We start from the raw sequence: 15,834 nt of genomic DNA, 5'->3' as shown, positions 1-15,834 counted from the left end.
AACGTGGAGATGGCTTTCCATGCTTTAAAAAAAGTTACAGTTTCAGTGAAGATGAAAAATACAAGCTTTAACTGGGGTGCAGGCAAGTAATATATTCAGACAGCAGCTGCCAGCTGTATCCACTTCTTCACCAAACTCCATCTACAGAACCCAAGGGACACACTAATTGTCAAAATTCTCTGTTAAGGCTATTGAATGCTCCTAACAAAATCTTTGCTATTCTGAAATATGCTTCGAAGACCAGCTCAGCATGGAGATTTTAATGGTCTGTCACAAAAAAAAAATTCATCTTTGATAGTATATTTACAGATAGGCACTCTGTTACAGTGCCACTGCAAGCTGCCAAAACTGTCTGCTCTCTCACAGGTGATCCTACAAGTTTGATCATTACAAGTTTGAATATTTCAAGTACTCCACTCAATCTATTCCTTCCCCAAATTCACATACTAGGCTTGCAGTTCTCTTGATTCATTCCAGCTAAAGACAAAAATGGACTAGTCCCTTGAAACAAAACAGGCAAAGAATCTGTAGTGATACTTGACCAGGAAGAGGGAGGTAAGCAAGTAAACTCACTATGAAAACTATCCAGATCACTCTCTTGAACAAAATTAATAATAAAGTAATACCTTATAACACCTTTTTGAAGAACACAGTTGGACTGTATATTAGAGAACACAAGTTTTCCAGTATGTCCTGTCCCCTATCTATTTCCCTTTTGATGATATGGGAACAAAATTCTTAGTTCCCATACAAAATTCTTAGTTAAAGCATTATCACATTGTTAAACTTATTCTAGTGATAAACAAGACAGTAATACATATTTTTGTAAGTGTTAGTATTTATTAGCAATCAGCAACATGCTGTTTCAGGAGAAGTTTAGCTAAAATAACTTGCTTCACCAAAAAAACAACCAACCACAAAACAAAAATCTTCCACATCTCTCTCTTACGAAATATAAGTTTTTGATATAGCCGAATACCAAATTATGGACAGGCTTTATCATTTTCTTTTTAAATAAGCTATTTTAGCATTAGATTTTATAGTAATCTAAGTGCTTTCAGCAGCTGCTTCCACTTGCAGCAACCACATTCACACAGAAACAGAGCTGCTGAGAGGTTCAGTTGTGGAAGTGGGTGAGGAACTATCATGCTGGCATATTCTCTCCTGCTGAAAAGGCAGAATAAAGGATACCGGACTACACACACACACACACACACACACGGGTACTTCCAAGAAAGAAAAATAAAACCCTGCAGGATTTATGAACTTGTCCGTGTATCACAGTCCTCTCAGCCCTTTGTACTTCCTCTAATCCGCTCCAAACAAAGCGTGTATGTGTTCCAGGAAGTCCTGACAAGCTCTGTGGAATGACACTTTGAATCACACCACTAATTCATTACACTCTACCTACACAAATCCCTCGCGTTAACGTTGACAGAGCTGCATTTAATGACAGCAGTGTTTCAAAAAACATCGCATCTTTGTCAGTTTTCCAACCAAAAGAACAATCCCAGCTACAAGATAGCGGAGCTCTACACTACACTGTAACAGACAATCTGAAACTCCTCCAAAGCTGCCATACTTCAGCTGGGGCGCTACATTTTAGACACAGACTACAATGCAATTTAAAGACACTGCTCACTCTACTTTTAGTAAAGTTTATCATGGGGAAAATAGTCAAAACTCATCAGAACACTTCCACAAAAGTGGAAGGGAAAGAGCACTTTTTTTTCCAAATAACAAAGCATGCTTTCCTACATAAAACACTGAAGCATGTTTTATGACACATTTCCCAACAAGATGTGGAATCAAACATTTCTCAAATACAACAGATGCATGAAAAAAAAGCCATGTAAACAAATCTGGAGATCTACAGAAACATCCCACTTATTAATTTCTCTTGTCCCTTCTTCAGACATCAATTCACTGGAATTTTAGAAATCAGTATTAAATAGCACAGTATGATTTATTTTTGCAATTCAAACCCCCAAAGAACTGCAGAAGAACTTTAGTTTTCACCTTACTGCATACCCCAGAGCTGAAGTGACACCTCCACTGTACCTTCCCCTGTACCATGAGCACAACCATTTCCACCAGTTACTGTCTGTGTGCTGACAGGGGTACCTGAAACAAACGGAATAACTTCTGTTGATGGTTTGAACTGGGTGTGAGACGTTCATCATGTACTTCTTCCAACAGAATATTCAGGGCTGGCACTGGCAGCAGCTTATCATTATCTGTACTGCTCCATCACATGGAACATTCAAATACAACTATTTAAATATTATAAACCCACTACTACAAGTTTCATATTCTCTCAAATGCTCAGTTTATAAAAGAAGAAAAAAAAAAAAAAAAAAAAGAAAAAAGCCTACGTACAAGAGGGGAATTTCAACAATGAGCTGGATGAGGCAACACAGCAACTCTTCTATGAGGTCTTCACACTCTGCTCCTAAAAAAGAAACACAGCAAAGGATTTCTGGATTTTCAAATACCAAAACAAAGCAAAGATTCAAACACACAAGTGTAGATGATCAGTATCTTAATTAAGGAACAGACACTATAAGTTCTAGCTGTTAAAGCAGATAGGAATTTTTTTCCTGAAATAGAAAACACTTGAGATTATTAACAGAGAAAATGGTGATGCCATCTCTTTTTTACATAAAAAAGTAACTAATAACAACTGCACAAATTAAATGAGATGTTGGTCGTGTCGGAATGTGCTAATATTTAGCACATCCAGCCTTCCTTTACTACTTACAGAAGATCGTATTAAACAGTGTTATTACTAACAGCTGAACTAATCACTGGTGACTTCTCACTGTTCCACAGTTAAATGTCCTCTCAAAATTCCCTGCACATCACATATTTTCCCACTGTTTTTCAAACCCAAGCACAGAATAATTAGCGACGGTTTCATTTGCCTACTATACACTGAGCAACATTATAAAAGACTGTCAAAAGAATGTAGCTACTAAGCAGGTAGCTGCTGATCTAGAATAATACAGATACAATGTTTTCATGGATACATATTATTCACTGGGGAAGTTTTACACATTTCAACGACAAGTTGGTGCATTTTAAGGGAACAGAAATCTTTCTCTAGTCATATACAATGTGATAAAATGCATGCAGTGATTCAGAATTATTTAAAAACTTGCAACTATTCTAAGCAATAAAACTGTTCATATTTTATATCAATAATTTTTAAAAGCAATTGTAACAAAAGACTTTCAAGACTCATTGACAAAAAAAATTATTAAACCACTTGAAGTTATATAAAAAAACCCAGAAGATAAATCTCTTGGCCCATCAGGATTTATTCTGCTTTCAAAAATAAAATTATGATGAGAAACCTACAACATCATAAAGAAGTGGAGGGTTTTATAGTGCTGAATGACTTAAGAGTGGCATAGCTGATCTCCTGCATTGCAGCACAATAATTACCCAAATGCCTGTTTATTTTGTATTTTCAAATAAATAAGTCCTGCCATAAATACAGCTTTATAGCCAGGTTACAGAGGTGTTACTCTGCTTAACCCAAGTTCATTCTTGAATACAGAACTCAATTTTAAGAAGTACACCAGGGGGAATATTCACTATAAAGCAAAATTATTTCTTTCCACAATCAGTTTATTAAAAACACATTAAAAATTGTCACCTAGTGAACTGCACATTCTAAAGGAAAGCAGTTTTTTATCACGGAAACGTGGTTTCCTTTATATAGAATCCCCCATGAGTAACACAATGCAGCTCCTGTTAGTAAAACCAAGAACTGCTCAGAGTATTTAACCTTGGACAGAAACCACAGCCAATAATGGAGCACAGACAATATATTCCAAAGTAACTTGAATGTGACATTCTCCTAAGGCTTTCTGAACCTAGAAAATGCTTATAAAGCAAGACTGCTACAAGTTCCCAACAAGTGCCTATTTTTTCTCCTAACAGAAGAAACTGACAAGAAAAAGGTTGAAAAAGTAAAGTGAGTGCATTTTTAAAATGTAATTTTTTTTCTGCCACACTGTATGCACAACTCATCTGAACAGAGAATGAAAGAAGGCTTTTCCCTCAAGACAATATTCAAAATAAAGGAAGAAAACACTGGGTTAGTACAGTCACATAGAATGAAAGATGTTATTAAAAAAAAAAAAGCTTAATTGCTGTAATCAATGTCATTCAGCTACAATAATTAATGTATCCTTTTCCCAATTGGGGCACATGCATTCTTGTTTAATTTTCATCTTGCCAAGACAATGAGGAGGATGCAAGCCAAATCTATAACGTGAGAGAGAGCTATAAACACGGAACACTCTGTGTTTTCATAAACAATGCCTCTTTCAATAGCAGGATAAAGACAAAACACACAAGCCTCATTCACATTAATAGATCACATACTTGGATCAAAGACCTGTAAAGCCTTGGGGAAAGTAAGTACAGGGTGAACCTGTCCAGATAAAATTAGAGCAGGGAGAGGAATCATAGGTGTATCTTCCAAACTCCACTGCTGAAAGTGCCTGCTATTGCACAGGTTTCAAAATATACAGTTATGCTAAAGTACCATTTTTTCATCAGGCATATTTAAGTCCTCAAACGTGGATTATTTCATTTTGCAAGTAATTTGATGGATTTTGACTTTCTGGTAGGGTTTGTTTGTTTTGGATTTGGTTTATATGTATATATATATTTGTATATATAAATATATATATATATTGGCATTGTGTATATGCAAATATATATGTGTATATACAAAGATATATGCATATATATACATATTTATATACACTGTTAAATTTTTTTTGTAATGCCATTTTTTTCATTTGTTTTTACTTTTTCAAAGTTACCCGTATCACAGACACTGGATTAGCACACACTACACAGGTTAAATGGCTTATGCAGAGGAATGTAGAGATGCCAGGAGACCCCAATTCTAAAACCAGTCGAGCTCCGTCTTCTCAAGAACCTAACTACTACATTGATAAGACCTGATCTGGTGGATGTGCTTAACATCATTATCAGTAAGATATTCAGGCATAACAAGGTATAGCCTCATCTTAAATGCTATTTGTTTTTCTGCCCTGCTGCTCATACAGAACCTGGACACAAGTAATGAAATAAATAATTCCTTGCAAAACAGACTTAGAGCTTCCACAGGTTTTGTGGCTTGATCTTCAGCTCTAATTACTCTCAAAAATTTACAACTTTTACTTGATAATAATGAGTACTTAAATTGATTGCCTTCCCTCATTTCCTTTATATGATAGTTGAACAGTCCTGAAATCATTTAAGGCTTGCAGTAAATGTATTTTTATTTATTCCCTTCTCTATGTCCTCCTATTTGCTTTAATATGTCACAAACAGCCCTTAGTAGCCATGTGTTTAAAAACTCCTGTACAGATAATGAATAAAGCTTCCTACTTCAGCTCAGGGAACAGGTTAAATTAATTGATAGACTGATTTAAAATGCAATACTCAGCACATGCTCTCTTGCACCGTTGAGTCAAAATACAGTCAAAGACTTTGCAGAAATTACAGGATACAGACATTGGAAAGATGAATGGTTTATGTTAGTGAGACTAACTACAACTTCAGCTGAGAAGATGCTGAGTCCAGTTTGGGATTTATTGATATCAGGACACTTTCACTGAATCTTAAATTATATGGGCTTAGTCTCTCTGTGGATTTTCCTGCAATCAAAATTCTGCAATATTCTCCAAAACTATAAGCAAATTCCAGTTATGGATGAAGGGGCAAAGGCTGCACCATCTGAAACTCCTCAAAAAGAATACATTTCTATTAATGGTAGGCCTTCTTTTGAAGGAAATCAATAACAGCACTATTAGCAGGGACTCAATCCAGAGAAATTTATTTGTTAGGCTGAAGTATACCCATGCACTCAAACCTCAAAAAAATCCGATTTTATGACACAAAGCACAGTTGCACAGCTTTCTTCTAAGCCTGAAGCACAGTGTAGAAGTAAAAAGTATGAACTGGACATTCAGAAAAAGTGAAAGCATATGAACTGCAAAATCTGAGAGGAGAAGTCTTCCAGACAAGGCAACTATAAAACATGCTCTCTGAACAATCGTGACCATGTCATATACAGCCTACATTTTGGAGCAGTCAGTGATAGGGATACTTTCCATACACACAGATTATAATTATACACTTCTCCCTGACACACCAAATACCCCAGAGCAAGTGCTGACTGCAGTGTGAGCATCCTGATGTGCTGGCACTGCAGTTATGTGCTCTGAGCTCTCAGGTGCTGTACTTAAATCAGAGAGCATGGCAGCAGAAAATACTGTCCAACCAGAAGGACAAAAATGTGATGTTCACAGGGAAGCAAACACCACCACAGAGTGACTTCCAAAGGAGTTGTGAGATGTTCCTGAAAAGAACAATAACCTTTTCTCAGAAGGTTAAGAGACTGAACAAAGCATATGAAAATGGACCACAGCATAAAGAGGTTGTTTGTGTTGTTGGGTGGTTGGACTGTTCTTTCCAATGACTACTGACAGGCAGTAAGGAAATACAGAAACTTCAAAATTCAGACATTGTATTAAAACTTATTTTAATATGGATATTTTATTTACATCATACAGTTCATATAATAATATCTTTTATAAGGCTTGTTTTATCATGCTCACAATTGAAGAATTATAAACAATGCCAAGCTCTGGTAAATGAAAAAACAGTATGGATGACTAAGAATTTAATTTTTAAAAAGCGTGTTCACCAAAGACAGCAAAATTTACATCAAAGTACTAATAAGTCTATGTAAAATTAAGATGAATATAGGAATAATAATATTATAATAATAGATCAATAATATTATAATAATAAATATATAATAATTACAGGAATATTCTATTTTCCAAAAAGAAGACATCAAAAATTCAAGAAAGCTACACTTAATTATAAAAATACAAACAACAAAACACTTCATTTTCTTCTGCTTACTTTTAACAGGCCCTAGCACAACATCAGTTTATTACAATTCATTCATGATACTTCACCTTCCTATAGCTGAGCATAAGAGCTATAGGAAGGTATATGTCTTATTACCACCTTCTGTAGGTATTTTAAAATAAGATTTTTAGGAATCAAACCCAATGGCTATGTAACCTCAGCATGTTATGAACCTCACCACCCTGAGGAAGTTCACAGGAACCATCTCCAACTGGAAACCCAAAGAGGAGGCAAGGAGCAGCTCATTTCCTGCCTCACCAGCAGACCACACACAATTACTTTCCTAATCAACAACATCCCATGATTAATCTGCTCAGAGGTAATTGCTGAGTACATTTGCCATTAATATGCACAGAATTATTGCTAATAAATGTCACTGTAAATTACAGTCAAGTGCTACTAGACATGGTATAAACTTGGGTCTACCCCAGTGTCAAGAATCACTTTCCATACCACACTGTGAGGAACTCCCAGTGCAAGGAATAAAGATTGCAGGGGTTCCAGCTGATAAAAGTCTCAGCTTTTCCACCCATCCCCCTATGGCATGCTGTACACTGAAGCAAGAGGTGAGCCATTTTTTTAATCCAAGAATAAATCCACAGGCAGTCTGCAGGAGTATCTCATACACAAGCAGATACTCCTTTCCAGTGCATCAGCAAGCTGACTTCCCTCCTGGAGATCACTCATCACAATTTAAATACATTAAACCACTTCAACATGTAGCACTTAATCCTTTGGCACCACAGTTCTGATTTCCCCAGAGCACTGGCAGGCGCCAAGGAGTTAAACAGATTTTAATGAACAGTTTTCACTGTTGGATGAGCAAGCAGCGACTCGGTGTTCTCAACACGTGTCCCCATTGCAGGAAACCCACAGTCAGACACTCTTGGTTGTTCTCACACCATCCATTCACACTGCTCTAGTATTCTGAGGCTTTTTGGGCTTCATGCAACAAACAACATGCAATTAAACACTGAACAGTACTTTGACTTGGATTTGGCAGTGCTGGGTTGACTTGATGATCATAGAGGGCTTTTCCAGCTGAAATGATTCCACGATTTACCCCAAAGCAAAAGAATTCAAGGCTACCCTGGCAGCATTATCCATCATTTGTGAGAGCATCATGATACAGGGCTACACAAAGATTTGTGGCAGAGAGTGCGACTGATTTTGAACACATTTGTATTATTCTTATTCAAAGACAACAGCTTCTTCCTTGAGCATCTCTCCTGCCATCTTCCATCTCGTATAATATATACTCCATTTCCTGGACATGAGTCCATTTTAGTAATTCTGCCTAAATTCTGTACTCTTGTATAACCTATTGCCCTCAAATTACATTTTAGCAGTAGCTTTCTCAAAGGGTCAATTCTAACCATAGGACTGTTGCTTTCCTTCACTAGATCCCTAAAAATAGCATTAATTTCAATCTGTGGCTGCTGTTTGTTTATAAAAAATATGTGAAAAGATGCATTAAATTGCAATATCAATGTTCCAATGTTCATACATGGCCACCTTCACCTCAATTCCTCTGAAGAGGACCATTACCTCCTTTCAAACTGTAGGAAAATTATCTACAGCTCCAAATTCCAACAACTGTTCGAAAAAGCCAGATTAAGCTAAATCAAACTCTCTAGCAGTTAATTTCTGGTTTTGAAGCAAAGTTTGGGATTCTGAGTTTGAAAAAAACATAATATCATAGAAGTATTTAGACTTAAAGCATCTGAGAGAGAAGACCCTTACGATCAATTCACTAGTCCAGCAGTAAACCCCACATGCCACATCTACAAACATTAGGACATTTAAGTTTCTCATGGGATGTTTGTTTCACTTGCACTTGTGTGTACCCACCATATGAGCTTGGTCCTGCTTTCTCTTCATAAGTAAAATGAAGTTGCAGCTCCTCTTCTGACATTCGACTGATGAATACTTTCAGCAAACAGCAAATAATGAACAGTGCATTGTGAGCCTGCCAGATAAAGAGGTGGCTAGAAAAGAACAAACAGGAATCAGTAATGCTTCACCAGCAAACATGCATCAAAAGCCACAAGAAAATAAATGTCAGAGTAGACAAAGTTCTACAGTTGAAGCAAGGAAAAGCTAAAGTGTTTAAGCAGGGAGTTTGATGCTACAGAAAACACAATGGGAATGTATTCAAAAGTAGTTTAGAAAATACAATGTCATCCCTAACTACATTTGTGCCACTAAAAACACCACCACGGACAGAACCCGGAGGAACTCACCAAACAGTTCAGCAAACTTCTAGAGGTCTCTAGACACCATGGACTCAAGGCACACAGACACTTGAAAATTTCCAACAGGTTTAGACCTGAAAGCTTCCTGGCTCCCTGAGCCTTAGCCCTTTTCCCAGGTGAACAGTTTTCAGGTGACAGTAGGCATTTATGGACTTCATGAGCACCATACAACAGGATTTTCTTACATAAGACACACAAGTATTTTCCAAGATTTCTGAATGAAAGGGAAATTCAGCTGCATAAAATTTTTTTGAGTCCCAGTAAGCAACTGCTGGGGTGCCCATGCAACAGCACAGAGACAACTATTGCCCAAAGCTGCACTTTCAAGGTACCTTAGGATTAAAACAGCAACACCTATCTGGGCACAAATAACTTCTTACTTTAGATGCAAGCAAAAAACTTGATGGGAGTCCTGAGAACAAGGAGGGATTCCAGCCCCAGATGTGATGAAAGTTAGACATTTATCTGTGGGTGTGAGGGAACAACTACAGAAAGTCTCCTGCAAAAAAAACCCCACAGTCTGCACAAGTGACCTCTTGGGAGCTCTCTCCTACTGCTGAAAGGGGCAACAAAACCAATAGCAGCTGCATGACATAACCTGAAAGCAGTATTTTGATACATGTTTGCATATTTATAGATAAAGATATTTAAAATATTTCAGGATAGAATACTGGCTCATACATTAAGTTGAGCCTAAAAGTTCAGATAATTCTTAAACATCTCTAAGGCAGTAGTACCCGTAACTTACACCATTTATATAGAAATGTGTTCATGTAACACACAAATATTTATTTTTGCCCAGTAATCTACTTACACTTATTTTCTAATTTTTAATTGTAACCTAATACACTTAATTTCTGTGTTTAGAGAAGTACTAGACATTTGTTCATACTAGACATTTGTTTCAAACAGCAGTTTAAGAGAATTCTAAGGTTTAGTCTGTAAGCATGTTAATTAGCAATGTAAAAAATTCAAGAGCTAGCAACAAAAGGAACATTTAAAAAATTAAATGGCACACACAGCTCTTTTCTGGGAACTTACTTCTGACATTCTGCTGAAATTTTCAACTCTTTGGTTCTAGAAAGAAAGACTTTAATCAATGATCCAAGGTTTCCTGTTCGAGGATTCTTCTCAACTAGAGGAAAAATAAGATACAAGTACAAAGTATGTATAAGTATGTATACACTATCTAGTGCAAATAATATATAGAAATAAAAACAAATTTCAATGTCTTAAATAGTTCTAAATAAGGCACAAGACAATGCCTGTCTTGTTTTTCTGTACAGGCATTCTTCTTTCAAGATTCTCTAGTACATAGTTTACTAGTCCATAATTGTTCTCTAAATACCATTAATCCTACATTTAAAATATCCCAAACATGGGATACTCATACTCATACTGCTTCCTTTCCCAGACTTGTCTGCAGCACAACAGCCTCCCATCAGAAAACTGGGCAGGTCTTCACAACTACCTTTCACCTTCTCACAACACCGCTGATCACATTTATATCACCTGTTCCTTTCATCCTCTAATTTCTTCCCCTTACTGATTAGCTTAAAGGGCAAAGTAGAGGTGGAAATACTTGTTTTAAACCTTGCAGTCATATCAAGTTCTGTAGAAGAGTTAACAATGGAAGTAAAGGTTTGGGATATACATAAACACACTCTTTACACTGCTTCAATTTTATTAGGGCAACATATACAAATAGAATGCTAAAGGCATGCATGTGCACAGGGATGTTGTTTCCCAATTTTTCTGGTAAAGTACATGGAAAAAAGATGGCACAATGTCTCACCTAAAGACTTGCAGACTGAGATTGTAGCTTCTTCCAAGAGCTTTAAATCAGCACTAGGTAAGAGAAAAAGAAAACAAAACTGGTTACACAAGCAATTGGGTTCCCGCACTTGAAAATTCATTACAAAACAGTAATAAAATCTTTCTATGAAGCACTTAATTTTAGCTATCCATTAGCTCGTTGAGGTCAGTTTGTCCAACCTTCCTGCTCAAGTAGGATCTCCTAGAGCCAGCAGCCCCCAACTGTGTCCAGGTGGCTTTTGAGTATCCCCACAAGCTCTCTGAGCAGCTCATTCCAATGCTCTGTCATCCTAACATCAGGCAATGCAATATTCTTTTGAAGCACAGCAACTATAAAACAGGAAACTAATATTCTAAAAGGAAATGTTTATCAGAGTGAAATTATGTCAGTGTCTTCTCCCAGGGAACAAGGGACAGGATGAGAGAAAACAGCCTCAAGCTGTGCCAAGGGAGTTTTAGGTCGTATATAGGAGAAAATCCCTCCATGGAAAGGGCTGTCCAGCCCTGGCACAGCTGCCCTGGGCAGTGGTGGAGTCCCCGTCTCTGGAGGGATTAAAAGCTGTGCAGTTGTGGCGCCTGGGGACAGTGGTCAGTAGTGGCCTTGGCAGTGCTGGGGAATGGTTAGACTCCATCGTCTTCATGCGCTTTTCCAACCTAAAGGATTCTGTGATTCCATGGGCATTTTATTAGTGCTAGTTTTGCAGCTTCAGTGCTGCCATGCTCAGCTTGGTGTTACCAAAAATACAAATAGAACAGCAGCCGACAGAAAGAACTTAACTTTTTTTAACAAGAAATTTCACATGAAATGACGCACTTCTAAAAACATGAATAAAATAAACCTCAATCTGACATCTAACCTCAAGCTAAGCAGCTCTTTCCTTTTAACCAATGTTATTATACTAATGCAACAATCACATCAGATACAGCAAATTGTTCCTAACTTCATTAATTGCTATGTGATATGCCTCAGAAAAACATCATCTGAAAAGAACAATAAAGCACTAAAGCAAAACCTGACAGCAACCACTGAAACCACACCAGCTGCGTCAAACACATACTTCTGACCTACCGGTGCAGGGCAACTGATCCTCAAAAACATCCTTAACAGATGCAAAAACAAGACAAATCATCAGATCCTGTGTTCAATGCCACACTAAGCAATACAAATATTAATAACTAAAGGGCACCCTGTTCTACCACTCTCATCATTTAAATTTTTTCCTTCTATCTTGTCTGAATCCACCCTCTTCTAGTTTAAAACTATCACCTCTTGTCATATGATGAACTGCTCATATCATGAGCATATGAACATATCATCTACTGCTCAGTGTTCTGGAAGAGATGGTAGAGCCGCTATACAGACTGAACATATAGCCAGACCTTAAGGGACTTCTGAAGTTCAACAAACTAAAGGAGAGTCAAAAAATTTAGTTCAACTCTTGCAACCATAACACAATCCTTTTTAAATGTATATGGTAATCCAGTTTACAGCACACTGTTGCATCAACCTGAGATTATCAGTGGCGCTGTGTGGGAAGCTGCTAAACCAGCTCCAGTGCTGAAAAGCCTGTGGAGCCATGCTCTTGGAAACTGTGGAGTCTGAGCTGTTCCCCAACTCATGAGGACTAGAAGATACTGTAGAAAGAGCAGTCAAAAAAATTATTTCAAACCCTTCAACAGGAAATTATTCAAAATAGAGACATCAAATTAAGTTTTAAGATGCCTGTAAATTTTCTTGTATATCAGACTAATTTACTGTGCAGTGAGCTGACAGCTGAGACAGCTCTTCACATACAGCTGAATATCCTAAGACAACTTTAGATTGCGCAGATTGGATTGTCTTGATATCAATTACCAGCATTCATTCTTCTGTTACAAACTGCTTTGAAACACAAGACTCAGAAAGAACAAACTTATACTTTGATATATACTTTAAAAACATTAGGCTTGGTCTCAAAGGTGGCCTCTTGTTCCAGCACTACAAACATGCAGAGTAATTAAAAACAAATGGTATTGAGCAAGAACCACCAGCACGCCATCAGCAACTACGGACAACACAGTTTTCTAGGTCTATGTGACCTTACACTTTTTAAAAAAACAAAAACTTCTAAATTTGCCCAGCTGGCTGCTTGTCATCAGGATTTATTCCTTCCCTAGACCTGGCAGGCAGGGAGGGTGAATATTACAATGAACAACAACTGTTTCAGGTACTGAAAAATCATAATCCAACACAACATGACCCCTCCCACTATCCAAAGATCCTGGGGACACAGTCAGAATGGTTATTGTAATTGCTCCAGGATTTAACCCAAAATGCAAACATTCAGCTTTGAATTACGGTTCATTTTCTCCCTAATTTCTAAGGTTAGGTTTCAAAGTATAGCATTCTTACCGATTTTTTTTTCTTCTCTTTTGAGTTATTAAAACCCACACAAAATCCTCAAAAAAAAATTCCACAGAGTTGTGTCATTTCTGCAAGTTCCCAGGATCAAAACCAGTGGCAAAGCAAGCAAGGCTTTCAGATCTCCAGCAAAGCTTTTAACACTCCAGTAATTCTTTTTGATACTAAAATGAAGTTTAACGCTTAAAAATTAACTACAGCCCACAGTCTCTTATTCATACAAGAACACAAAAGTGAATTTTGCCACACTCAAGACTAGGCAACAGCTACTGCAAAATTTCAGTTTACTCAAATGAAACACCTAGTTAGGGGGAATTGCAGCAGAAATACCACCCCTATAGACACACACCAGTGAAATACATCCCCAAGGATGGACTCATGGAGACAATATTGTGGAGGGGTACAAAAAAATAGCAGTTCATTCCTAAGTACCTTGGGCCAAACTTAGCAGTGACTTTCTTTCCTTTGATTGGGCAGTAAAGAGAACTGAGAGACATGGAAAAAGCTGTCTGGGTATTTTCTTGTGCAGTGAAAAGACAGAAGTAAATCGCATTAAGATTTGGGTAGAAGATGCAAGAGCCAAGATTCACAAGGTGGCACAAAAGAAATGGTACAACCAACTGTGGTACCAACTTTTCTCTACAGTCCCTGTGGAAATGACATCTGGTTAATGAATGAATGTAAAAATGGAAACTCAACACTGAAGCTGTCCTTTCATTAAGCCACAGAGAACACTGCTAAAAGTACTTGAATTGTATTTCAGCTCTAACAAAAGCAAGGACTGATAAAGTGAAGCTCCTTCGCTGCACTGATCACAAATAAAAGTTCCAATTCTCTCTGAATTGGAACTCTCACTTGAGGAATACGAACTGCCTTGCTGTCAAATATCTGTTAAATACATGTCTGGATGACAAGTCTGATGAGAAGTGGCTGAGGGAGCTGGAAAGAGGCTCAGCCTGGAGAAAAGGAGGCTCAGGGGGGACCTTGTGGCTCTGCACAGCTCCTGACAGGAGGGGACAGCCAGGGGAGTCGGGCTCTGCTCCAGGGAACAGGGACAGGAGGAGAGGGAACGGCCCCAGGCTGGGCCAGGGGAGATTCAGGTTGGATATTGGGGAAAATTCCTTCATGGAAAGGGCTGTCCAGCTCTGGCACAGCTGCCCTGGACAGTGGTGGAGTTGCCATCATAGGAGGGATTTAAAAGCCGTGTGGATGTGGCACTTGGTGACATGGGTTAGAGCCCATAAAAGTAAAGGACAGATTTCTTAAGGATGGAGTGTAAAATATTCGCTGCTCTATGAGAAACATTTGGTGTATTTGCAACATGAAAGAGATGATGTATTGTTCATAATAAACAGGCAGTGAGTATGAAAAGTCAACTCTGCCTGCTCCTTGATGGCTCTGCTGAGCATCAGCAGGAGAAACCCAGGCACTCCGGTAACATCCAGGAAGCTCTGCCCTGGACAAAAAACCTCTATGGGAACTAGTCACATGCATGTGGAACAAACTCTGAGGGTAGTAGGGCCCTTGCACAGGTTGCCCACAGGAGCTGTGGCTGCCCCTGGATCCCTGGAAGTGCCCAGGGCCAGGTTGGACAGGGCTTGGAGCAGCCTGGGATAGTGGAAGGTGTCCTTGCCCATGGCAGGGGGTGTGGAATGGGATGATTTTTAAGATCCCTTCCAACTCAAACTGTTCTGGGCTTCTGTGACACCAGCTTCAATCCACGGGCCTTTAACAGCACGATCACAGTGACCTAGGTGAGTTTGCACATGTACTTCAACTGGCACAACCTGCACTGAACCACCTCGCTTCCACAGAGCAGTACATATTTACATATTCACCAGTTCTACTGTTTTCCAAGAAATGAACAAAAGGTACCACCTGATGTGGGGATTCAAACAGGCTGTGAACATATGGGGCAAACAGAATAGATTCAAAACGGAATATTCTTAACTATACAGATTTTACTGGCTCACTTGGATACAAGCAAATTTCTGAGGTGCATGGTTGCTTCCTACATACTTAAGGAAAAAATTCAGGCTTCACAGGAGTTCCTCTCTCATCCTGTGATCTGATGGCCAGCATTTTCAAAGTACTTAATTAAAGAAAGAAATTATTTTATTTGCTTTTCTTTTATGTAGAGGCTAAGTCCACAGACTTCAGCAAAACTGAAATTAATAATAGTGAAATTTGCTTCCTTGACAGCACAGCCATGTTTAAAGAATATTGGTTTGTCTTTGTTTATTTTAAAGGTATCCAAACAAGAGAGGTTTTACAGTGGTAGAGATTATTTTCTGCAACATCTTAACACCATGTAGTAAGAATGTTTTGCATACCAATTGTCACTAAAAACTGCTCTAGACACAGGCAGCATCTGTGTGACTGCAGTTATCACAC

The 15,834-nt window shown here is 38.2% G+C and overlaps 1 protein-coding gene across 7 annotated transcripts in view; it reads right to left on the bottom strand.

Annotated features, from left to right (window-relative positions):
- Positions 1-15,834, bottom strand: part of DYM (dymeclin) — a 212,008-nt gene that overhangs the window by 179,870 nt on the left and 16,304 nt on the right. For 5 of the 7 annotated variants that reach the window (XM_053931483.1, XM_053931489.1, XM_053931486.1 and 2 more), the window contains 5 exons: positions 11,020-11,072; positions 10,266-10,359; positions 8,821-8,957; positions 2,380-2,452; positions 2,020-2,124 (listed from right to left, as the gene is read on the bottom strand). In XM_053931483.1, coding sequence (XP_053787458.1) covers positions 2,020-2,124; positions 2,380-2,452; positions 8,821-8,957; positions 10,266-10,359; positions 11,020-11,072 — 462 coding nt within the window. The remainder of the gene's footprint in view (positions 1-2,019; positions 2,125-2,379; positions 2,453-8,820; positions 8,958-10,265; positions 10,360-11,019; positions 11,073-15,834) is intronic. The other 2 variants (XM_053931487.1, XM_053931488.1) reach the window with 2 other exon arrangements.

This window comes from Vidua chalybeata, chromosome Z, assembly GCF_026979565.1.
Source record: "Vidua chalybeata isolate OUT-0048 chromosome Z, bVidCha1 merged haplotype, whole genome shotgun sequence".
NCBI lineage: Eukaryota > Metazoa > Chordata > Aves > Passeriformes > Viduidae > Vidua > Vidua chalybeata.
Note: the sequence above shows the minus strand (reverse complement) of the source record. Positions and strands in the feature narration are given on the sequence as shown.